The sequence below is a fragment of the Schistocerca cancellata genome, chromosome 7 (genome assembly GCF_023864275.1).
Source record: "Schistocerca cancellata isolate TAMUIC-IGC-003103 chromosome 7, iqSchCanc2.1, whole genome shotgun sequence".
NCBI lineage: Eukaryota > Metazoa > Arthropoda > Insecta > Orthoptera > Acrididae > Schistocerca > Schistocerca cancellata.
Window position 1 is genome coordinate 11,727,845 of NC_064632.1, and position 24,382 is coordinate 11,752,226.

The following is a 24,382-nucleotide window of genomic DNA, read 5'->3' on the forward strand; positions in this document are numbered from 1 at the left end:
GAGATACAATATTTGCCTTAAGAGTTATAGTGCAAGGGGGTTGTGGGGGGAGGGGACATAATCATTTCCACATTTCTGCAATATGTTGTACAGCATTAAAAACTGATGTCTGACACAGAATAGGTTGGTAGTATGTTGGCATTACTCAAATTTATTGAAAGTTCAAGTTCAAGTTATTGATAAGGTTTTCAATGTTTTTTCTTATTTTTTTAACACGATGGTATTAGAATATTATGATAAACTTTGCAAATTATCTGTAGCAAATATGGAAGAATGAATTTTTACTGTAGCAACAGAAAGTAGAATGCACATTAGTAGGTAGCTAAAGCACGTAACTAGAAAGCTGTCATCTTTAGTCGCTGCTAATTTGTAGCACTATTAATATAACCTCATAACTTCCTTCACTACACTGTTTCAAGTAAAAGTATTTGGATAAAATGCATGCAGTAACATTTATAAAGATATAATAATACTATTGCTATCCGTGTGCGTGCGTGTGCCAAGTGTTTCTTTGCACCGCAGGTTTTCCGGCATTTGGCAGTGGCGGTGCCCACGGAGGTGGCTCTGGACCTGGGAGCATAACAGGGGCTGGAAGCACTGCAGGTCCAGCTGGCAAGCAGATAGAGGGGCCTGAGGGAGCAAACCTCTTCATCTACCACTTACCACAAGAATTCAGTGATACTGATCTTGCATCCACCTTCTTGCCCTTTGGGAACATTGTGTCAGCCAAAGTATTCATTGATAAACAAACCAATCTTTCAAAGTGTTTTGGTAAGTGATACTTTCACTTTATAACTTGTTTCCTTTTGCAAGTAGTTTAGAAAAAATATTTATAGAGGATAAGATGTGGAGTACGTCAAGTGTATCGGCCAGCCCTTGTATGCACTTAAGACTAAAAGTTAGCCTTGAGAGGAGGGACTGAAAAAATTATAGAGAAGCTAAAAAATACAGAGAAGCTACTATTTGTGCTTGGAGGTAAAAACAACAAAGCTACTTCCACGTGTGCAGCAGGGTGTGAGCTGATTGTTTCAGCTAATGTATTGCTTCCTATTTAATGTTTTGCTTGTCTGGACAACATCTGCTATTCTGGAAGAGTTCCCACCCTTCCTGCCAAATGGCAAGAAAAATGTGGTTTTGGGGCCTGTAAATAATAGTTATTAGTATATGATTGCATAAAATGGTTATTGCAAGGCAGGGTTGACGTATTTGCCTGTTAAATCATAATTTTAGCTTTGATACGTTAAGAGTTGAGACGTTTTAGGAGCTTATGTCCATCAGCAGTGGATTTTATAGTTTGTAAAAGAACCATTAAAGACTTTTTAATAGGATTTAAAGTCAAAAGTTAGTTTCACTAGTAAAAATGGGTGACCTAAGAGTAGACCATCAAGAACAGAGTTCGAAGTGCTTTATGCTGAAAATATGAGCAGGAACTGTCCGTTAATTGTTGACACTAAGAAAGTACCAGACAAATGCTAAAACGTAGCATGAAGAACAGGCAGAGAACCCAAAAGTTTCAAACTCGTGGTTAACAAACGAGGCAAAGAAAAAGTAGATGTACTGCCCTCCAGGTATTAGTGGATTGCATAAATTATTAGTGCTAGACCATGGTAAAGAATTACTTACGTGTGAATTACAAGATTCATTTTTTTTCTCTTGCCTATAGATGAACACAAGACCTTGCTTGCAAGTATAGTGGGGATTACATTACATGTTCCGAGAATAAACAAAAAATTGCGGTGCAGCATTCTGCCAGGACAGTGCTAATATATGATTAAAGAAAAGTAAAAAATAAGCACTAAAAATAGAAATGAATTGCCTTCATATTTACTTGATAATCGGGTATTTGTTAAGTTTATCTTCAGTTTCAGTTGCAGTACAATGTATAGATATGTCTACAGGAAATAAATACCGTATTTACTCGAATCTAAGCCGCACCTGAAATTTGAGACTCGAAATTCAAGGGGAGAGAAAAGTTTTAGGCCGCACCTCCAAATCGAAACAAAGTTGGTCCATTGTAATATGAGACACAATTTAGGTTGAATGAATGACGATACAGCTACAGTAGTTTGGTTCGAGTCGTAAGCTTAGCAGTTAAGCTTTACCAGGTAGCCATTGCTATGCGTCAGGCGCTCCGTCCGTATTTATACGGGTACCCTTCCTTTTTCACATGCTTCGTCTGGTTTGAATCGATTGCTTATTTTGCTTTGATCTGATAAGTGCCGTTTTCTCTGTTATAGGTGTTTACGTCACTCTAAGCTGAAAATGCATCACTGTACTGTGTCATGCATTGTTTGTCGCATTCTGATAGTGTGTGCTTACGGCCTGTCACCACTCGCGGCATGGCTTGCTTTTGTGCGCGCTACCGCCGCTTACAACTAAAAAGAGGCGAATCGTCTCATCAGCGAAACAATGGCAAGAGGCTGCTATTTGTTGTTACTTACACTGCTGCTTCCTTTGAGAATGATCAACAAGAACCAAATAATAGGCTGCGTATGAAGAACATGTTCTGAACGAGAGTTAGGCGAAAATTTTTCTCCGTTTGAAAATCTGTGCGGCCGCTTCTTTAGTACATCAAATTCTGCACAGAAATTAGAGTCATCTTAGATTTAAAAATCTAGTCAGTTGCCGTGCTTCATTTCTGACTGTATCACTATTAGGCATAAGAATAATACGAGTATAAACATGACACGATAAGTATATTCTTCCGCGTTTGCTGTTGTCTCACTCTAGTTTCGTAGTTTATTAGGCAGACAGGATTTAAATGAGATAGCAACAAACACGGAAGAATACACGGCAAAATGTTTATATTCGTATTATTCTTATGGTGAATGGTGAAGAGAATACTGCTTGTGATTCACATTTCATCAGGTTACTATTAGCAACCATCTCCTCTCACAGGTAGGAAAAAATTCAGAAAGTAGAGTTGGCCGTATTGAAAAACATCCCAAAACAGTCTTGCCAGTCGGATTTTCGTAGTACATTGAAATTCTACTACATTCAAAGATGAACAATACGGAATTTGTATTTACTTCGTTGGATAAATTATGAAAATGCAGTGGTCGAAACTCGGGGCGGAGGAAAAAAAGCTCGTCTTCCACATTTTTTTAAAAATTTATTTACTGACGCAGAAGTTTTGGCACCAGTATTTATCTTTGAGCCGACAAAGCATGCCTGTGTAGCACTACATATATTCGACGGCAGAAGTTAGTTGTGGCGGCACCTACCAACATTTTTCAGAACTTCCGCTTACTTTGCACTCGATTCTAAGCCGCAGGCGGTTTTTTGGATTACAAAAACCGGAAAAAAAGTGCGGCTTAGATTCGAGTAAATACAGTAGATAAAACCCTCAGTACATTAGATTCCTGCTATCTTAGCAGGTCTTTTACATCTCCATTTGAGGCAGTCCAACATCTCTTTTTGTTTAATGCTGCCGTACATACTGCCATTCAGCACATTGTCGAGGAACTGAAATTACTTCTTCCCCGACCTCCATATGTTCCACTAAGACTGTTTTTTTTATAAGCCCCCTCCTTTCTTAATACATGTCCTACCCAGTTTCATTTCATTTATATTATTGCACTCTGTAACTCTCTCTGCTCTCCCACTCTTTGCACTGCCTCTTCATTTTTCACCCTATCCATCCAACTTATTTTTCCATCCTCCTCCACGTCCACACCTCAGAAAGCCTTTACGTTCTTCTTTATTGTCCATGATTCAGTACCACAGAGGAGGACACTTGTTACAAAACATTTCATCAGCTATTTCCCTGAATCTTTGTACTTATTGCTGCAAAAAGCTCTAGTTTCCTTACAAAGTACCTCTCTTTGACACTGTCACTATTACTTTTAATATCTGGAGGAAAATAAATGTGCCTGGTATATAAAAAATCGTTGTATTTGCTTTTTTTTAGGTTTTGTGTCATATGACAACCCAGTCAGCGCCCAGGCAGCAATACAGGCGATGAACGGGTTCCAGATTGGCACGAAGAGACTTAAGGTGCAGTTGAAGCGCTCCAAGGAGGCATCCAGACCGTACTAAGTGCCAGGTGAGCTCCAAGGAATGGAACACCTTGTGACATTGGTTGTTGGGTTGCAATTCATAGATTTATCATTGGATAATGTTGTTTTTACTTCAGGATGATGCATTTATTGCTGAGCACCCACACTATTTTCTCAGACAGAGTAATTTACACATGTTCAGAAATAGAATGAAGCTACTTGTTGAGACGACAAACTTCCTTGTATTGTTCACTGTAATAGAGTAGCTTTTCATGGAACAGTTTTCAATGTAAAAGGTTACATTTATATAGCTGTCCATAGTAAGCACTCCAGTGAAGTAAATAATGGCTTTCATGTTTTGATTTAAATTATAGTTCACTCCAATAATATTTATATTAATAACATTGATGATGATAATAATAATAATATAAAATAAACTTTGTGCCTGATGAAAGCATTTATTAGTTGACTCACTTTAAATATTGAACGTTATTTGTCAAACTACAAGCAACAGGGGAAACTCAACCAAACCAAGATAAAATGAAGAAACAAATGAAAGAGTGACATCTTGTTAAAAAGATTTTCATGTAGTTTCCAAGTTGCGCTTCTGCAAAGTAGAATGTTGGTACATGTTTCAGTTGCACAAATATCATACTATTTTTGTAACTGATATAGTTTCTCATTTGATTACTGCTTCCTGGTATAAATAGTTCCTAAAATTGTGTATTTTGACACTTTATAATGTGAGAAAAAAACATTATTTTGTAACTCCCACCAGTTCATGTAATCAGAGTTTCACAATAAGACTTGTGATGTGATTTTCCTAGTTGTACTAATATCAAGAGCCACTTTTCATCTAGTCATCATGATGTTACAAGTTAATCTTATAACATTAAGTAACAACAGAAATTCAAGAAGCAAATTTCTCTAGGTGTCAGTTCATTTACAAATAAAAAAAAAACTTGTCCCCTCCAACCCATTTCTTTTTCTCCTGCTTAATGTAGAGTGGTGCACGTGTCATAAAATAGATGTGGGGTGCTTAGGAAATTGTAGGTTTATATGGTATTAATGTCTGTTTCTGTGTTTAATAAACATGTATCTCTTTTTACTAACATCTTGCATCAGTCGTGCTGTTCTCCATCATTGTTACACGTACTTTCTGGACACACTTGTACAGTAGTTAACTGTCTTCCGAGCAAAATCACACACATGAATGTGCATATATCTTAATACAGCATGCTCTTGCATAAACAACTGCATCCTGCCAGCATTCACAGTGGTTTATTACCTAATTAGTGCTGTAATTTTTTTTTTGTGTATGTTTGCAGTATTATTCTAGTCTATATTAACTAATACTTCCCATGTATGCAGCTTGAGTCCCTTCAGATTGTATCTTGTGTGGTTGCACATTAACCAAGCAGCGTATTAAAAAAAAATTTGTAAATAATGCCACAACTAGAGAATTGTTGTTAATTGTTTGTGTCTTTTTTTGTGTGTGTTCTACCAGTAGTAATCTACCATTTTTATCAGTTTTGTATACCATTAAACAAAGAACTTAGTGATTGTGGCATGCTAAGACATATTAGGTACTCTCGGCAGTTGAAGCAGCTGACAATGAACTGAAAGCATTTTAGGATATAGGAAGTACTGTTATTTTAAAAATTGACAGTTGTTTAATGCACGGATCTTTCCTGACGCATTGCTTTAAAAAGATTTGCAAAGTTCAGTATTAGTAATTCTTCTGTAGTGCTCATTGTGGCATTTCGTCATTTGTTGCTTCATTTGTAAGATGAATCATATCCTCAAACTACCTCAAAGACTAAACTTGCACTGTTCGTCTGTGAGCACTGTTTCTTTTTCTATTTCCGCTCAGTCTTTCCTTTCCGTGATTGTATGTAGCGGCATGACTGTAGTAATTGAAAGCTTTAAATGTGCTGTGTTGTAACACTTGCTGTTTCTCTCTGTTGGGTGTCAGGAAGGCCTGCGCTCTGTGGTTTGCCCCTGGACCGTCCGTAACCAAAATAGTCACATTGTGTCGTACGGGTCCGACGACTGAGAACTGTGCCGGCCACCTGTACGTTTGTGAATTTCTCTATATCATTTTGTATTTTTTTTTTTACTTGAAATAACAGCATTTTAGTAAAATAGCGTAACAAAATCATATCAGCACAAAGGAGATAAAATTTGTGAAGATTGTAATTAAATGTCAATGTTTCTTCTTTGAAAATGAAATGATCAGATTTGAAATACTGTGCACTGTGTTTGCATGTGACAATGAAAGAGCAGAAACTGTTTTGCTGAATACTGTATGAAAAACTCAGAGTAATTTTTATAAATTGATGTTGAATTCTCAAATAAAACAAAAAATTAAAAAATGTCCTTTACATAACAAAAGCAATTTGTTATTTTTTGAACCTGTAAGTTCTTAAGTATGTTGTCATTAAGTACAGTAATAAATGTATCTGTGCAGAACACTGTGTATTTGTTGTTAAAAATAAGTTTTGTATTATGGTGTTAAATAACTGTTATGGCGGATTGGTGTGTATTTCATGGAACTGGAAATAATTTCTTTATATTATTCATTTTATTACTTCAGATGGCTTACACCAAACATAGTCTGTACTTCTTAATTCACTCAGCTCCTGATATACTTGATATATGTGACAAATTGCTGAGCAAATATTTCAAATGACAGGACCAAGTGCACCTCCAGATGAGGGTTAGTGCAGGATGTGGCAGGCTGCATCATTTTAATTCTTTGACTGACACAGACCTGTAAGCATTTTAAATCAGTGTTGTCTTTCACCTGCTGTTGTTGTCAAATTAATGTATTTTGTACAATACATGTAGTGCCACCTCCTGGAAAGGATCCCTCACTAAAGTACCATCTGCCATAAATTCACTTTTTCTGTAACCTTGCACTCCATCTTTTTTTCTCTTAGTATTCACTATCTTCAATGAAAATGCTAGTTTTATGTCATTATTGTTACCATTTTCTGTGTACAAAAGGCACTTTTCCTAGTCTTACTTGAATGCAATTAAAACAAGTGATTGTTAAAGACTTATAGAATAGAAAATAAAGAGCGTGTTTATATTATTATGTTTGAATGTTTGATGTTTGAAGGCAGTATAAAACAGATTTTCTGTCTCCAGTGAAAATTGTGTAAACTGAATAGTACAGTGTCAGAAGGAAAATATCTGTAAAGTTACCAAAAGGGACACGGATTACTTAACCAAAGATATGTCGTTAATGTCTGGTTTGCCAGTTGTACTGTGACTGTTCTTAATCCCCACCATTGTTATGTTAACGTTATGATGTGTGAAGGTGCAACATATATGTTTAAGTTGTTCAGTCTGGCATATAATTCAACCTAAGGAAAGGCAGAAACCATTGATGATGACCATACTGTGTATTTATATGTGGTAGACTAGGCAATGTTACATTAATTATTAATTGTTTTCATAGTGAAGATGTGATTAATTTGAAGTAATATATATCACCTTAATTATGTATGTTAGTTGTTTACATCTTGTTTTGTGTCATGTTGGTATGATAGCAAGATGGAATTATTAGTGCTAATTTTATTTGTTTCTTTTTGTGGGGTGTTTCTTTATTTGTTCCATTCATATTATTGTGAATTAATACTTAAAGTTTGTTGTTAGTTATATTGTAGAAAGTGTTTATTTGTTGTGTTCTGTTTCATCTGGAGCATGCTATAAATGTGAGGCTCTATCCATTGGTGTAAAAAAAAAAAAAATTCATTGTTTATGAATAAGAAATTTTGCTTACTGTCATAAATGACAATAATTTTGTTTCACATCTGAGAAAATGACTGTTAATACTACTCCATTGTGATAGGCCTCTTTAATGTTCCTTTGAATCTGCTTCTTTGAGGGGGAAAAAAAATCATATTCCTGTTAAAGATACGCCCATTGTTGGCATGGGCATTGTCAGAGGCTCATTATTCATAGAACATCCAAGAAAAAATGTAATTGTGGACTTTCTTTTTGTAGAGATTCAAAATGTTTTATAAACAAAAATTAGATTATTCGAATGAGGTTAATGGAGGAGAAAATTTTTTGTAAATGTCTCCTATTTCATACATCTTGTCAGTTTGCAATGTTGTTTGTTCCTGCAGCGTATATTATATTGAGATGACTTTTATTCTTTAAAGGGCATTTGTGATATTTGATGAGCAAACTTTGATGTGTTTCAAACTTATTGGGGCAGATTGACTGTGTTGGCTGTAAGACTAATGTGAGAAAGATCTTACAGTCACCTGGCACCTTCAGTATAGTAGTACTGTAATCTTTGTTGTGTTTTTGTTGTGTTTAAAATATTGTTCATCATATTCTAACAGTCTCTTGGTTCTATTATACTGCAAACAACTGTTGTTAAAATGGTCTACAAAAATCTCAGGAACAAAATGTAGTTTCCATGGTTGTTCTGTCCAAGTGGAGTAGCACAACAGTATGTCGTGTTCCTTGTTCGAGCCTGTTTTATGTAAATTAAAAAGAAGTGCTCACAATTTGCAGCATAAGTATTTATGTACATTGAAAGAAATGTAGACAGAAATATTTAGTTTTTAAAAAAAAGATATCCACAGCAGAAAAGGGGTAAAAAGCAGATTTATACTACTATAGTCCGATAGAATTCAGTTATGTGGTTATTTAAGAAATGACTAATAAGTGTATTGTAAAGGGCAGCATGAAGAAAATTAAAAACCTATTTTGAAAGTACTTCTAAGATTTATATTAACATTCCTACACCCTTTTCCAAAAAAAAGTGTTGATGGAGGATCTAAAAATCAGTAAATTTTGAAACAATTGAAAAAAATTTTGCATTGGACATTTATAAAAAATTTAAGCTCTTGTGTCAGTTACATTAAATTGGACAAGAGCAAAGGAATTGAATTGGTTCTCTTTCACAAAATTTAACAAAGTATGTTTCAGAGAGTTAAAGTTATTTATACATTTGTAGGTTTACTGAAATTTCAGAGCCTGCAAAGAAAAGTTACATGGAAACTCTACCTCATGCTCCACAACTACTTAAAAAGAGGGATCACTTAAATCACACCAACACAGTATAGAAAAAATAGTGACACCTTCCACCACCACTAATAAATACAGCCGATGTGATATCTAGTGGCTAGTCTATAGTACCTGGCAGTCAGTGTATTTAAATGAACACATATTTAGCATTTAGAGAGACTAAAATCACTACTCAGCAAATACATACTGATTAAGGTGCTCTTCAAACAAAAAATGGCATATATAAAATCGACTGTACAAGAGAATTATCATTCATAAACAAGACAATGGTGTAGAGAAAAAAAAAGAAACATTTTGAATGTTGACAAATCACTTTACAGTAAAATACCATTTCTCACAATAAAATAATTAATAAATCAAATAGAATACAACCTAAATAAAAGATATACGCCTCCTTCATTTTCCCATCCCCTTTCTACTCTGTCAAAACAATCAGAAACATGTAGTTGAGAAAATATGCTGATGAGCGAAAACACAGACTGCATCCAATCGTGAGGCCGAGTGCTGCCTGCTGGCACTGCGGGTACGTGACGCGCAGCGCACCCAGCTGGGCAAATTGTCCTCTGGTGTAAGTGATGTCTACAGAGGGAAGTGTGCCATGGCCCAGCACCTGGGTGTGAGCATCTTGGAAATGGTGAAGCCGGTGGGCTATTTACGTGCTAGTGTGAATGTCCACAAAAAGTGGCTGAGAACTGCAGAAACCACAAGTTGGTAACAAGGCTGGGATACCTACACCCCATTACATTTCACGTTGATCGGAGGCTTTCCTGCTCTGTAAAGCGAGATGAACCCAATTAGGTGCCAACTCTGAGCTCATAGTCCCCCAGACCATAATTTACGGGAATTGTATCACCTGTGCATAGACGTGATACCTCTGGAAAACCTAAGTGCACGGAATTAATTTTAATTTCCATAAAACTAAACTCCTTTGGACTGATGACGACACAGCGGCCGGTTGGTACTGTTGGGCCTTTTAATTTACATTTTGCTAATTTATTTTCCAGAAATATATAATTATGTACTTATTGAAGTACATAAATTATGTGCTGATGTTGCTGTGTATCGTCAAATGAAAATATGTCCGTTGTTTACATATATTGATTACATTACAACGTTTAAGATGTGTGCATATTACATGCAAGTCTCGTGTGACCCACCCAAATCCAAGACCTGTGTGAACCACCTAGATCCAAGACCTGCTGCATGCAGCCACCCACCACTTCCTGCTGCAGTCCAGTTGTGAAGATTTACCATTCTACCAAGGAAAGTGATGTGAAAAGAGCCACACCATACATAAAATGAGCTGCAGTTATTTTGCAGTGTTCAATGTCACTATGATAAGTAACTAGCTGTTTCTTGGCGCAAATGACCACCTCCAAACTCTGGTGAGTCACAAACGTTATTTCATAGTTACCTGCACACAACAACAACAACAACAACTCCTTCAGCACTTGGGTGATTTGGATACTTCTCCACAGCACCAGCTCCTTTAAACTACAGAAGTAAGAATTGCTCCTCCAGTATATCCACAGTGTTTGCAGGTGTCCTCGCATGTATACGTGCGCGTGTGAGCACAGTGCAGCATTCAGCTGCAAGTGAGTAGTTTTTGCATATCTTTATTTTTGAAACATCACTGAACGACTGGACCGTTTCAGGGCATAGATTGACCCCTAAATGATCGCTACCAAAGGGTGACAAGGGTAGCACTCGTCGATAGCTTGTAGGCTGCTCAAGGAGTCAGAAACGACTCCCCAGGGCATGAACGGGTGTGCTCAGGAGCACAAGATATTTTTGTTTATTTCTGCCCTGGAATTTCCGTTGCTGTGAACTTTGTTTCCTGTCAAATTATTGGCAATAAGCATACCTAAATAATGCGTAATTTTAGACAAAAATTAGCAATTATGCTACATTGATGAATAGTGTAATCCATGTTATGCATTTTGTGAGCTCTGTACTGTAGGATGGATATTCTTAGAACAAATTCCTGGTGACCAACTTTGGTTTGTCATCCACAGCAGAACATGCAACTGCAATTAAGAATTTATTTCTGAATCCAACAAACTTTTATCAAATAGAATTGTGTGTGCCCCGCTATAAATGGTATCTGACCATGGTGGTCAAATGACATCAGTTGACTTCTGCTAAGAGGGAAGAAGTAGAATTTCATAAAATGGTAATTGTTAACTCAGTTGAACTATTAAGAGAGAATTTATAGGCTGAACAATGAGAAGGATACACATTGTTTGAAAAATTTGATTCTTTTCTAAAAATATTGTCTTAACTAACATTATGAATCGAGGTTTCATTTTCCAGTGATCAGGGACATTTACTGTGGTTGCCAAGAGAAATGATATTTACTACCAGATACCAAGGTATCTAATCTGAGGAATGTGGAGTTGTATTTAACATGAAGGGTATGCTCTCATTAAGGAATGAAAGGGCATTACTGCAAATTGTCTTCACTATGTCAACAAAAGTTCGTAACTATGCACAAAAAAATTCAGAGATCAAAGAACAAAGCAAATGAAATTTGTAGCATTGGCTTCCTGATAACAGTTGCAGTGAGACAAAAGCTAGCAAATTCAAATTGTTAGGCACTAAATTCAATTTCTTGCATTCAGTAATCGAAAAACACATACAAAAATATTCCACTGAAACAGATCCATTAGTCTTACTTAGAGAGGCATTACATACTCCATGAAGAAGACATCAGTTTTGCTAAATAATTGGTCTACTGTGCTTCTTCATATTTTCACAGGACGACTGCTCCATTAGATTTTGAGTGAGCAGCCACATAAATTCCACTTTTTCTTCTGATAGTTTGGTTGTATGTCCTTCAGCTATTTTCAGAGTGAGCTGAAAGACTAATGCTCCAGCACTCACTCCGGCCTTTAAACTTGTGGACCACCATGCTGCACATGCAACCACAGGTAAACAAGCAGCAGGGATATTGACCTGCAGCAAAGGAATATAATATGCATGAATTAGACCTGTGGCTACATGTTGGGTGTCAATGTATCAAGTGAGTGGTACTGTGGTGAGGTCTTTGTAAGTTTGTTATAGAAAACTCAAGATTCCATGATTTGTCCAAGCAGTAGCTGCTATATCTATTAACTTAATTTGTCACCAAGTGAATTCTAATTGCTTGTTTCACCACTGAGTCCCAAAAAAATCTAGTAAATGCTAAAATCAGTGTTTTTGTACATCACAGTGACCAGTATCAATACAGTGCTCTGCTGTAGGCAATTCATTGGGCTGCTAGAGCAGGGTGTACCTGCAGTGTTCCATACATCTTTTGTGGCTTGTGTGAGTCATCTGTCCAATGTATGAGAGGTCACATTCACAAGGGACACAACGACCGTCTGGAACATCAAATCCTCTTTAGTGGAACCCAAAAGTGTTACTATTTTTGGTGGAGAAGGAAAAATCACTTTTATTTTGTGCCTGCATAGGATCCTTCTTGACTTTGAGAATGGTCTTCCCACATTGGCAGGAGAGCCAAGGATTTAAATCTTGCTGGTCTTGAAACTTCGCGACAGGTTAAAACTGTGTGCTGGACTGAGACTCGATCTCGGGACCTGCGCCTTTCGCGGGCCTTTTGAGCTACCCAAGCATGACTCACGACCCGTCCAAACAGCTTTACTCTGCCAGTACCAGCGCACACTCCACTGCAGAGTCAAAATTTCATCCTGGAAACATCCCCCAGGCTGTGGCAAAGCCGTGTCTCCACAATATCCTGTCTTTCAGGAGTGATAGTTCTGGAAGTTTCGCAGGAGAGCTTCTGTGAAGTTTGGAAGGTAGGAGACAAGGTGCTGGCAGAAGTGAAACTGTGGGGACAGGCCGTAGGTCGTGCTTGGCTAGCTCAGACAGTAGAGCACTGGCCCGTGAAAGGCAAAGATCCCGAGTTCGAGTCTCAGTCCGGCACACAGTTTTAATGTGCCAGGAAGTTTCACATCATCACACACTCGGCTGCAGAGTGAAAATTTTGTTCTTCCCAGTCTTCTTCCGCTTTTCTAATGGCAACCTTTGGTTTCATTTGCAGTGCCTGTCCGCTGCTTGTGGTCTTGCGGTAGTGTTCTCTCTTCCCGCACACGGGGTCCCGGGCTCGATTCCCGGCAGGGTCGGGGATTTTCTCTGCCTCGAGATGACTGGGTGTTGTGTCCTTCGTCATTATTTCATCATCATTGACTCACAAGTCACCGAAGTGGCGTCAACTAAAAAGGACTGTTGGACTGCAAGACCTCTTCCGGTATCATAGTTCCTTGTCCTATTCCATTGCAGCGACATTCTGAAGTGACCACCACGCCTTGGCTACTTCATACCGTCTCCTCTTGGACATGCGCCGAACTCCCCCGCATGGGGCCTCCCAGCCATAAGATCATTTCATTTAATTTCATTTGCAATGCCTTATGAATCTGGTGTGGAAAATACCTAATGGCTTCAAAAACTTCCAGTAAGTGTAGGAGCTCATCTTGCAGATTGATTTCACCAAAAATGGTGTTTGTTCTGTGAACCAAAGTTCTGAGAACACCCATTATCTGGTACAGATGGGGGCTGCTATTTGTGAGTGGCAATCAAAATTTGTTTGGCGATGAATTTAATTAACAGAGATAGCACCTTCAGCTTGGATAAGTAATGGAATCCGGCACATTCCGTAACAAACTTACAAACGCAACACCACATTGCAGCTCACAGTGATAGACATCACAGTGCAGATTAACTTTGCAACCACAGGTCTGATTCATGCGTATTTTTCTTCTTTGCTGCTGACTAAAATCTCTAATGCTTGCGTATTGTGGCAGCCTGCACAGTGATGTGATCCTGAAGTTTAAAAGGACAGAAGAAGTGCTGAAGCTTCAGTCTTTCAGCTCACTCTGTAGATGGCTAAATGATATACAGCCAAAATATTAAAAGAAATGAAATTTACTTGACTGCATACCTGAAATCTAATGGAGCAATTAAGTTACTGAATAGTGCCAACTCATCCAGCTATTCTTCTTCTTCTTCATCTTCTTATTTCGAATGGGTCAGCTAAGGACCACAATATTCAACTTTTCAGCCTGGAGAGGCACTTGATGTCTGCCCAGTAATCCCGCATTCTCTGCCTATGTTTCTCCTTTCTCTCCTTTGTCCAGAGGGTGCCGGCCTTTTATGGGGGTGATCTGCCCTGAAACCTCTTTTCTTTTATTATCTTTCTGAGAAGTACTCAGTTTCTAATGTCACTTTCAGTTATGTTCAGTTCCTGGATGTCTTTCTTGACTTCTATCAGCCGTGGCGTCATGGTCTTCCTGCTCTTCCAGTAGCTGAGAAGTCGGTTGGTTAGTTTTGTTTGGTCCATCCTTGTGATATGTCCGTAGAAAGCGAGATGTCTCTTCCTGGCTACATCTGTAATTTTGTCAGTATGACTGTATAGCTCCTGGTTTGATTGTCTTCTGTGCTCACCATCTGTTTTGACTGGTCCCACAATTTTTCTCAGGATTTTCCTCTCCTAAATCTCTAGTTTATCTGTCAAGCCTTTCCTGTTCAGATTCTAGCATTCTGAGGCATATAGGGCTTCAGGGTGGAAAACTGTTTGGTAGTGTTTTAGTTCGGAATTGCAAGATAGGCATTTCTTATTGTAGATGTTCTTGGTTAATCGATATGCTAATTGTAACTTATTAATGAGAGTTGTTAGTGTTGTTCCTTCCGATAGATTGTGTTCCAACCACTCTCCTAGATACTTGGATCTGTCAACTGTCTCAATTTGACCTTGTTCCACCTGTAGTTCCCTGATGTTGGCGAGGTATTTTGTCTTTTATAGTGACAGTTGAAGTCCTGCCTTGGCAGCCTGGAGTCTGAGCATATTGAGCTGCTTTACTGCTACTTCAACTGAGATTGCTGTGTGTCGGATCATCTGTGAAAGCTAAACGGTCTACTACTAGTCCCTTCTGTTTGTGTCCCAGGTAAATACCGCTTGGTATGTTTTGTACCTCAATTTCTTTCTGCTGCTCTCTGATCACCTTATCCAGTGCACAGTTGAAGAGAAGAGGAGAAAATCCATCTCCCTGTCTTTATCTCAAAGCTTCTTGAAAGTGTTCCCCCGAACTTTACTCGTGATCTAGTGTTACTAAGGGTGTTTTGGATAAGGCTGTGGGTTTTCTGGTCCAGGCCCATTTCCTGCAAAATTCTCATAAGAGTATGTCTGTTGATTGAATCGTGTGCTTTCTTGGAGTCGACGAAAGTAACTACGTATTGTTTATTGGCTAGTTTAATTTGACTTAATATTGACTTCAAGTTAAGGATATGTTCAGCACGAGAACGTCCTTTTCTAAAACCTCCCTGATAATCTCCAAGTTTTGGGTCCAATTGGGATTTGGCTCTGTTCAGTAATGCCTTAGATAATATCTTACAGGTGACTGATATCAATGAGATCCCTCCATAATTGTTGATGTCAGTAAAATCACCCTTCTTGTGTAAGGGGTGGATCAGAGTGGACATCCAGTCATCTGGTAACTTCTCAGTGTCCCAAATGTTCCGTCGGATCTCTGTCAACTTGTTGACTGCTTTGTCTCCAGCATGCTTCCACAGCTCTGCAACTATAGTGTCTTCTCCTGGTGCTTTGTTATTCTTCAGGGACTGAATGATTTTTGTTTTCTTCTTCTGATTGATGGTGAGAGTTTGGTTGTCTGGGACTGTCTTGATAAAGGAGGTTTTAGGGGACTCACAGTTGAGCTATTATGATATATCAACCAAAGTACCAGAATCTTATATTGAGCTGGTAGAGTTCTCCTTTAGTTACCTATATAACACATCAATGAGTTGAGATGTATTTCCTGAAAGATGGAAGTATACAGTGCTAACACTCCTGAATAAAATCGAAGATAAGCAACCAGCCCCTAATTATTAATGCCTCTCCCTCCTTCGCGTGTTACTGAAAATTTTTGAGAAGGTAGCTTACAACTGAATACATAACTATCTTTCTGAGAATTACCCCTCGAATAGCAGAATGTATTCCTGTAGAGCTAACAAGATAGACAATACCTGATAGCTTTTTCTGTAAACTAGCTTAGGTAATTAATTGTTTAGAGTACAGAAATTGACTGGGGATCTAAAATGGTACGAAATCACCTTATGTGGATGGAATCATATCTCAGCAACACAAAATAGAAACCGAGATGTGGAAAAACATTAAATATAGTGTCTCAGAAGTTTGCATGCTTTGTATACTCATGTTCTTGTCCTACATATATATTTATTTGGGACATTGAGTAATCTTCAAGAACTGCGACGTTTGATATTAACTACACTGATAAAGGGAGCAAACAAATCCATAGTAGGTACACCCAGGAGAATGACACAACACGTTTACAACTGGTTCACAGCCAACATCTTAACCTTTAACATTATGCCCACTTACATTACACCACTAAAAGATAAAGATCAAAATGATTTGGAAGTACCAGAGGTAGAGATAATTGGGCATACACTAGGTGAGGCTTGAGTTCTTGTAAATCCACATGGATAATAAAGTGAGGTGGCACAATCATGGGGTTGAATTAACCAAAAAGTTCTGCCTGGTGTGCACTTAGGAATGTTGCTTCTACATCTACATCAACTGGATTACTTTCTTTCTTTGTACTGTGCTGTTTCACAGTCTTCTGAATCAGTACTGGTAAGGTCAAGTAAGTATTTATTCCATAGTCTTAGGCAGTGCGCCATAAGAATGTTATATAAGGTCGACAACAGACCATCTTGCTGAAGCTTCTGCAAAGATTTAGAGGTTCTTGAACTCATGTACCAGTACATATGTTAACTAATGGTATTTGTGATTAATAACAAAGAGGGAATTAATTGTTAATTGTGCACAATACTAAAATAAAAAAAATTCCATACAGAATGAGGCTTTATATTCAGATGCAAAAGTTTACAAACAGATGTCAAGTAGGCAACTGAAAATCCTCAGATATTTAATCCATTGACTTCTATGAGGTTATTGGTAAACAGACCAGAGACTGATGCTGTGTGTCCACTGGTGACCACAAGCTCCACTCTAGTACATTATGTCTTTAGAAGGCGTGTTTGTAATATTCACAATCACAGTCACAAGTAGCTTGTTGATGAAACATATACTGTGGATGAATGGGGCCAATGAATGTGATCTCAGGTTGGTGAAGTGTTATAAGTTTAGCTTTCGATGGAGTTGTGGCCTTTTACAGTCCCATTTGCTGCAGAACCCTTGCAGTCCATTACCATCACTATTACGAACACAACTGTTGTCATTGGCACTGACATCTCTATTAGTTGTGTCCACAAATGCACCTTCTTTGTCGGGAAATTCCAGTAATACAGGATCACTGCCATCAAAACCTCATTCTCCCAACATCCTCAGTAATTCTTCACAAGTGAAACCAGTCATTTTTTTATATTATGTTATATAGTATTGCCACACCACTGGTTGATGGTACTTGATCCACCTGAGCTAAGACTGTTAACATTCATATTCAAGTCTAGGATGGAATAATGACAATATTTGGCCCTGGTAACAACAGACAGCAGTCGCGCGCGCGCGTGTCAGGTCGAAATTTCAGAGAATTAATAATAAAAGCTCTGTTGAAGATAAAATTGCAAAAAATAAATTCAAAATGTTGGACAGGCTATTGGACATGATTTCCTGTGCACCGGGGTCAGCTGAATTAAGAAATACAAATTAATGCGCAGTATTACATATTGTACTAAACAGAGTGAAATTTTGGCACGTAGTGTCAATTTCTGCTGCATCCCCTTTTGGTCTCATGGGAGTCAACATGTTGGAAAAAAACTAAAAGAATACTTTATCAGCCAATTATTCTATGATTTATCAGCATATTTGTGTTCTGAGATATAAATTTCAGTTAACTGTAATGTATATATTAAACAGATTGTGACTGCCACTATAAACGCAGGTGATAGTATTGTGTGTTAAAGTTATATAAGCATTCTTTTTGAAGTATAGTGTCCAGTCACGTTAACGTGAGCACTTGTCGAAAGCCTGAATAACCACCTTTTGCAGAACAGATTGCTGGGTGATGTGGAGGAAGACAGTCAATGAGTTTCTGGAAGATACCAACAGGGTTGTGGAGCTATATCAAATCCATTGCTGTGGCCAGCTGCAATTGGTTTCTCAGTTGATGATCCATGGAGTGAAAGGCCCAATTGAGTGGTCCCACAGATTCTGGATTGGGTTTAAATCTGGAGAGTTTGGTGGTCAGGGCAGTATGGTAAACTCAACCTAGTGCTCTTTGAACCACGCACGCACACTGCGAGCTCTGTGACATGTTGCCTTGTTCTCTTGTTAGATGCTATTGTGCTGAAGAAACACAAACTGCATGTAGGGGTGATCATGGTCCCCAAAGGTAGATGCATACCTGTGTTGATCCACTGAGCCATTCAGAATAATGAGATTAGCCACGTAATGCAATGAAAGTATTCACTAGACCATAATGCATGCAGTGTGTTTGCTTTGAGATGTTTCACTGTGTACATGCCCATGGCCATCTGTCTAATGGAGCATAAAATGTGAGTCATCTTAAAATGCCACATGTTGCCTCTATGTGAATGTCCAGTTGCAGTATTGGTGTGCAAATTCCAGCCTTCATTGTTGATGAACAGCTGCCAGCTCGGGTGCCTGAACAAGGTGCTGCTTCGGAGGCCTATACGCAACAATGTTCGTGGAACAGTCATTGAGGAGACACTGTTGGTAGTCTCTTTGTTCATCTGGGTGGTCAGTTGTTCAACAGTTGCATGCGTATTCACCCATACATGTCCTTGCAGCCATCTACGGTCTGTGGTATACCACAGTTGCCTCGGGGCTGGTTTTGAGTAGTATCATTTTGGCATGCACAGTACACTTTAACCACAGTGGCATGCAGACAATAGGCAAACACAGCTATTTTGGAAATGCTTCAATCCTTCACCCAAAAGCTGGTGATCATGCACTTTTTAGCCTCAGAAAAGTCACTCCATTTCTGCATTACGACAATGATTGGTCTGTTCACTGCGTCCCTCTGATATACTTTATATACCCTCCACTGCAGGTGTTGCCACATGCCATTTATGAGTGGTCATTGATATCGACATCAAATTAATGTGGCTGGACCACGTATAAGATGGAGAGCACTAGAATATTTGTTTATAATTTTTTTGTATTTTATTACATGTTTATCTGTTTATTTTGAATTTTAAGGTCGCTTACTGATTTTCTTATTTCTTTGGTGACTGGGAGAACCAAGATGTATTGACTGACTGACATGTAGCAAAGCCTGAGGTCTAGGTTTGGATGGAATGTGACAATTTGGTTGTGAGTTGGCAAACCCAATGAATTTGAAAATGAAAAATGTGGCTGTGGTGACAGAATGATTGTAGCTTAGCTTGAGATCTAGGTCAGTTAGGAATGTGATAATTTGCTTGTGAGATGGTGAAGCCAATGGATCTTTACATGAAAGAAAGATTGCCATTGTAGACTGATGTGTAACATAGCCTAGATATACATTTGTTGTTGCTATAACATATTTGTATGCCTTATTTCCAATTTTGCCAAAAATTCAGACAATGTGGTTAATTTCTAACCTTACATGACGAAATACCAGCTATCTTTACTTACGAACAAGACCTACATCTCACTCACGAGTTGTCACGTCAACTTCCCACGAGTCATTTCACGCACAGTTACCAACAGTTGCACACAACAGATAAGGCACTGACACTGTAGCTGCACTTTTACTACATTGCAGAGTGGAAATTCATTCTGGAAACAGCTTAGTAGTTTGATGAACAGCAGGTGGTGATAATAATTGAAACCACTGCATGGAATATACATTATGGAGAGATTAGAGATTGGTCAGTGTGTTGTTACCTTTACTCCTTCCACTGTTTGTTTCTAATTCAATATGCCTATTCCTATGTAAAATGACATATTAGTAATCCCCATAATTATCAGTATTGGTAGAGTACGATTGGTCATCATTAGTTATTAGTATAATTTTTCTTGCTATAACAGTGGGGTCTGTGTGTGAAAGTGTACACTTTTACTAGAGAACGTGTAAGAGTTTTGAAAGGCAGTGTGAATACAATTTTCTGTGTGCCATGCATCAGGATGCTACAGGTGAGTGGTTGCCTTTCCCTTGTTTTAAGTGTTTTTACAGAAAAAATGTCAAATTCAGAAGAACGCAAATTCCCCAAGACTGGCTAAGTTTCACGGAAGCTCGAAATTTAGTGTGGAAGTCAATACGAGATGCTTTTAATAGTTTCCCCAATGAAATATTGTCTCAAAATGTGGTAGAAAACCCTAAGAGATTCTAGTCGTATGTAAAGCACACCAGTGGCAAAAAACAGTCAATACCGTCACTGCGCAATAGCGATGGAAATATTACCAATGATGGTACCACTAAAGCATTGTTACTAAATACAGTTTTCTGTAATTCCTTCACGAAAGAAGACGAAGTAAATAATCCAGAATTCGAAACCAGAACAGCTGCTAGCATGAGTGACATCAAAGTAGATATCTTAGGTGTTGCGAAACAATTCAAATCACTTAAGAAAGTCAAGTCTTCCGGTCCAGATGGTATACCAGTCAGGTTCCTTTCAGAGTATGCAGACACAATAGCACCTTTCTTAGCATTCATATACAACCGCTCACTTGACGAAAGGTCTGTTCCTAAAGACTGCAAATTAGTACAGGTCACACCAATATTCAAGAAAGGAAATAAGAGTAACCCACTGAATTACAGACCCATATCACTGATCTCAGTCTGCAGTAGGATTTTGGAGCATCTACTGTACTCGAACATTATGAATCACCTCGAAGAAAATTACTTATTGATACATAACCAACACAGATTCAGAAAATATCGTCTTATGAAACACAGCTAACTCTTTATTCCCATCAAGTAATGAGTGGTGTCGACAAGGGATCTCAGATCGATTCTATATTCCTGGATTTCCAGAAGACTTTTGATACCGTTTCTCACAAGTGACTATTAATCAGATTGCGTGCATATGGAGTATCATCTCAGTTGTGTGACTGGATTCGTGATTTCCTCTCCGAGGGCTCACAGTTCATAGTGATAGAAGGTAAATCATTGAGTAGAACAGAAGTGATATCTGGCGTTCTGCAAGGTAGTGTCATAGGCCCTCTGCTGTTCCTGATTTATACAAATGATCTAGGTGATAATCTGTGCAGCCCCCTTAGGTTGTTTGCAGATGATGCTGTAATTTACCGTCTAGTAAAATCATCAGATGATCAATTCCAATTACAAAATGATCTAGAGAGAATTTCTGTATGGTGCAAAAAGTGGCAGTTAGCACTAAAAAAAGAAAAGTGCAAGGTCATCCGCATGGGTACTAAAAGAAATCTGATAAATTTTGGGTACACCATAAATTGCACAAATCTAAGGGCTGTCAATTTGACTAAATACCTAAGAATTACAATTATGAGCAACTTAGATTGGAAAGACCACAAAGATAATATTGTGGGGAAAACGAAACAAAGACTGCGCTTTGATGGCAGAACACTTAGAAGATGCGACAAACCCACTAAAGAGACAGTCTACGTTACACTTGTCTGTCCTCTGCTGGAATATTGCTGCATGGTATGGGATCCTTACCAGGTAGGATTGACGGAGTACATCGAAAAAGTGCAAAGAAGGGCACCTCATTTCATGTTATCGCGAAATAGGGGTGAGAGTGTTACTGATACGATATGCAAGTTGGGGTGGCAGTCACTGAAACATAGGTGGTTTTCTTTGCAGCAAGATCTATTTACAAAATTTCAATCACGAACTTTCTCTTCCGAATGCGAAAATATTTTGTTGACACCCACTTATGTTGGGAGAAATGATCATCATAATAAAATAAGAGAAATCAGAGCTCGAACGGAATGATTTAGGTGTTCCTTTTTCCCACGCGCCATTCGAGAGTGGAATGGTAGAGACGTAGTATGAAAATGGTTCGATGAACACACTGCCAGGCACTTAAGTGTGAATTGCAGAGTAACCATGTAGATGTAGATGTAAATGTAGATGTAGAACTAGCACACAGTAGCTGCTTTTGCCTATTGATGTATAAGTTGATTTATCCCACTACCCAGGTGGTTCTTCCCCCTGGTCCAATTTATGGAACATGAGAGAATGAGTCAAAGAATGCAGGACTCTTTTGATTCACTCCACAAATTATGTATTTTGAAAATGTTATCTTTTGTAGGTACTCTGTACTATGATACAGTTTGACATTATGGAATGTGAGTAAGCAAAGTCCGCCATTCCTTTTTATTGTTCATATGCATATTCTTCATACTATAGATAAAGATTAGTTATGGCTTGTTTGACTGTGGTTTGCCCAACTGAATTTATAATGAAGTTGTAATCTCAATAATTTAGAGCTGATAGCATCTTGTGTCAGCATGCTTTCATAAGTTACATATGTGTTGCATGCATATCACATGATGATGATGATGGTGATAATGACTTTATTGTCATCAGGCCATTACAGCAATACACATCATCACACACATATAAAAGGTATTACAAACGAGTGGACAAGTGCTTAAGGTAGAAAACATGACAATTTGAACAAATAGATGACAACAAAGGCTGACAAGAGGATTACATAAGAAGGAATGATGGTCACATGGGATTGCCAGTCTTTGTTGTCATCAATCTTGTTCAAACAGTCATCAGTTGTCTACCTTGTGCTAGTCAACTCATTTGTAATACCTTTCATATGTATGTCCTCCAGCCACTGCTAGGTGAGTTGCTTTTTTTATGTATGCAATTACATTATATTTTCAGGAATTGATAATTTTTGTTGATACATTACAATTAATAATTTAAAAGAAAGAACAAGTTTCCTATTGCACTACAGTTTTCATTATATGTAATAAATTCCATTAAATGTGTGGGTTCAGTTGCCCGAGACTGTGTGTGTGTGTGTGTGTGTGTGTGTGTGTGTGTGTGTGTGTGTGTGTGTGTGTGTAAAATCTGTGCCATGTGGTGAGTATTGTAGAATGAGTGGGCAACTAACCAGTCATGCAGTATTTGCCTGAATACTTGTTCTGGCAACTCTTGTACAGATTGTGGAAGCTTTTTAAATAATTTGTGGCCCATGAGATATTACGTGATTTTGACAGTTTGTGGTATGGAATATAAATGCACCTATCACTTCTTGTGTTGTAACAATATACATTTTCTCTGCATTTTGCTCCCAGTAACTTCTTCACATACATTAAAACTGATTTTTTGTTCACAGAACAATAGTTTACAGAGTACCTTGTATGAAGAACCAGCAATTACCTTAGCAGCTTTCTTCCACAGTATAGAGCTTCCCCATAAAATACCTTATGTTATTAGGCTATGGAACAATGAAAAATAGGATGTTCTAACATATATTTCTGGTATACAATCTGTAAGTCACCTTAACAAATAAATTCCTCTTGACAACTTACTCCTAATATAAGGGATGATCAAAAAGTTTTCATTTGAAGGCTGTACAGTCCAGAATTGCACATCAGACAAAATCACTATGAGCATTGAGGAAATCATATCAAGATAGCCATGTGACGTAACACAGTGTCCTGCTGCTTGAAGAAGTCCGTAAGTACCTGCTGTACATTCTTGTCCAAAAGGAATCATTGACCCTTCAAGGCCTTTTTTAAGGGACCAAAGGCATGATAATCATGCAGGGAGGGGGATCAGGACCTAGGGCGGGAACTTGAAAGTGTCTCCAACTTGAACTGGTGACACTTCTGCGTTACGACATTTGTGATAGGGGGACGTGTGTTAACTATCATGATGGAGCAGCAGGCTTTGTGACATCGGCTTCTATCATGTGCAACAGTACACTCAAAGAACATGTTGCCTTCAACACTGAAATGCCTCAGGTACTTCAGGCAAACAGCCACGTATGAGACTGGCCTCCCAGATCGACCGGCATTTTGTGTCAAATTGCGACCAATATGGAACTTGGCACATCATTCCACCATGTTGGATTTCAACTGACTTGGCACTCCGGACACATTCTTCTTTCTCCATTGGATGTGTACCACTGTTTGTCCTTCAGCAGGCAAGAAAAGAACAACAGCACATTGGTGCTATTTGGATGCATTTGGTAATGACGCCAGCATAGTTAAAGTTCCCATATTTACTGCACATATGACAGAAAGACAGGAATGCCATACTAATCTCTTACTTACATGTTTGTGCTTATATACGTGCCTCAGAGTCGTGCTACGTTGCATGTATGTTGCCTCAGCACCATCAAACAGAAGGGTTTTGGTCGCCCCTTATACAGGGTGTCCCATTTATCTTGACTGCCCTAAATAA

The 24,382-nt window shown here is 38.3% G+C and overlaps 1 protein-coding gene across 17 annotated transcripts in view; it reads left to right on the forward strand.

The window, feature by feature from the left end:
- The window catches only part of LOC126092534 (CUGBP Elav-like family member 2), an 823,092-nt gene extending 814,354 nt beyond the window's left edge, over positions 1–8,738 (forward strand). For all 17 annotated transcript variants that reach the window (XM_049908171.1, XM_049908169.1, XM_049908166.1 and 14 more), the window contains 3 exons: positions 523–771; positions 3,911–4,045; positions 5,974–8,738. In XM_049908171.1, coding sequence (XP_049764128.1) covers positions 523–771; positions 3,911–4,038 — 377 coding nt within the window. In that variant the 3' untranslated portion in view covers positions 4,039–4,045; positions 5,974–8,738. The remainder of the gene's footprint in view (positions 1–522; positions 772–3,910; positions 4,046–5,973) is intronic.
- Positions 8,739–24,382: the final 15,644 nt, after the last annotated feature.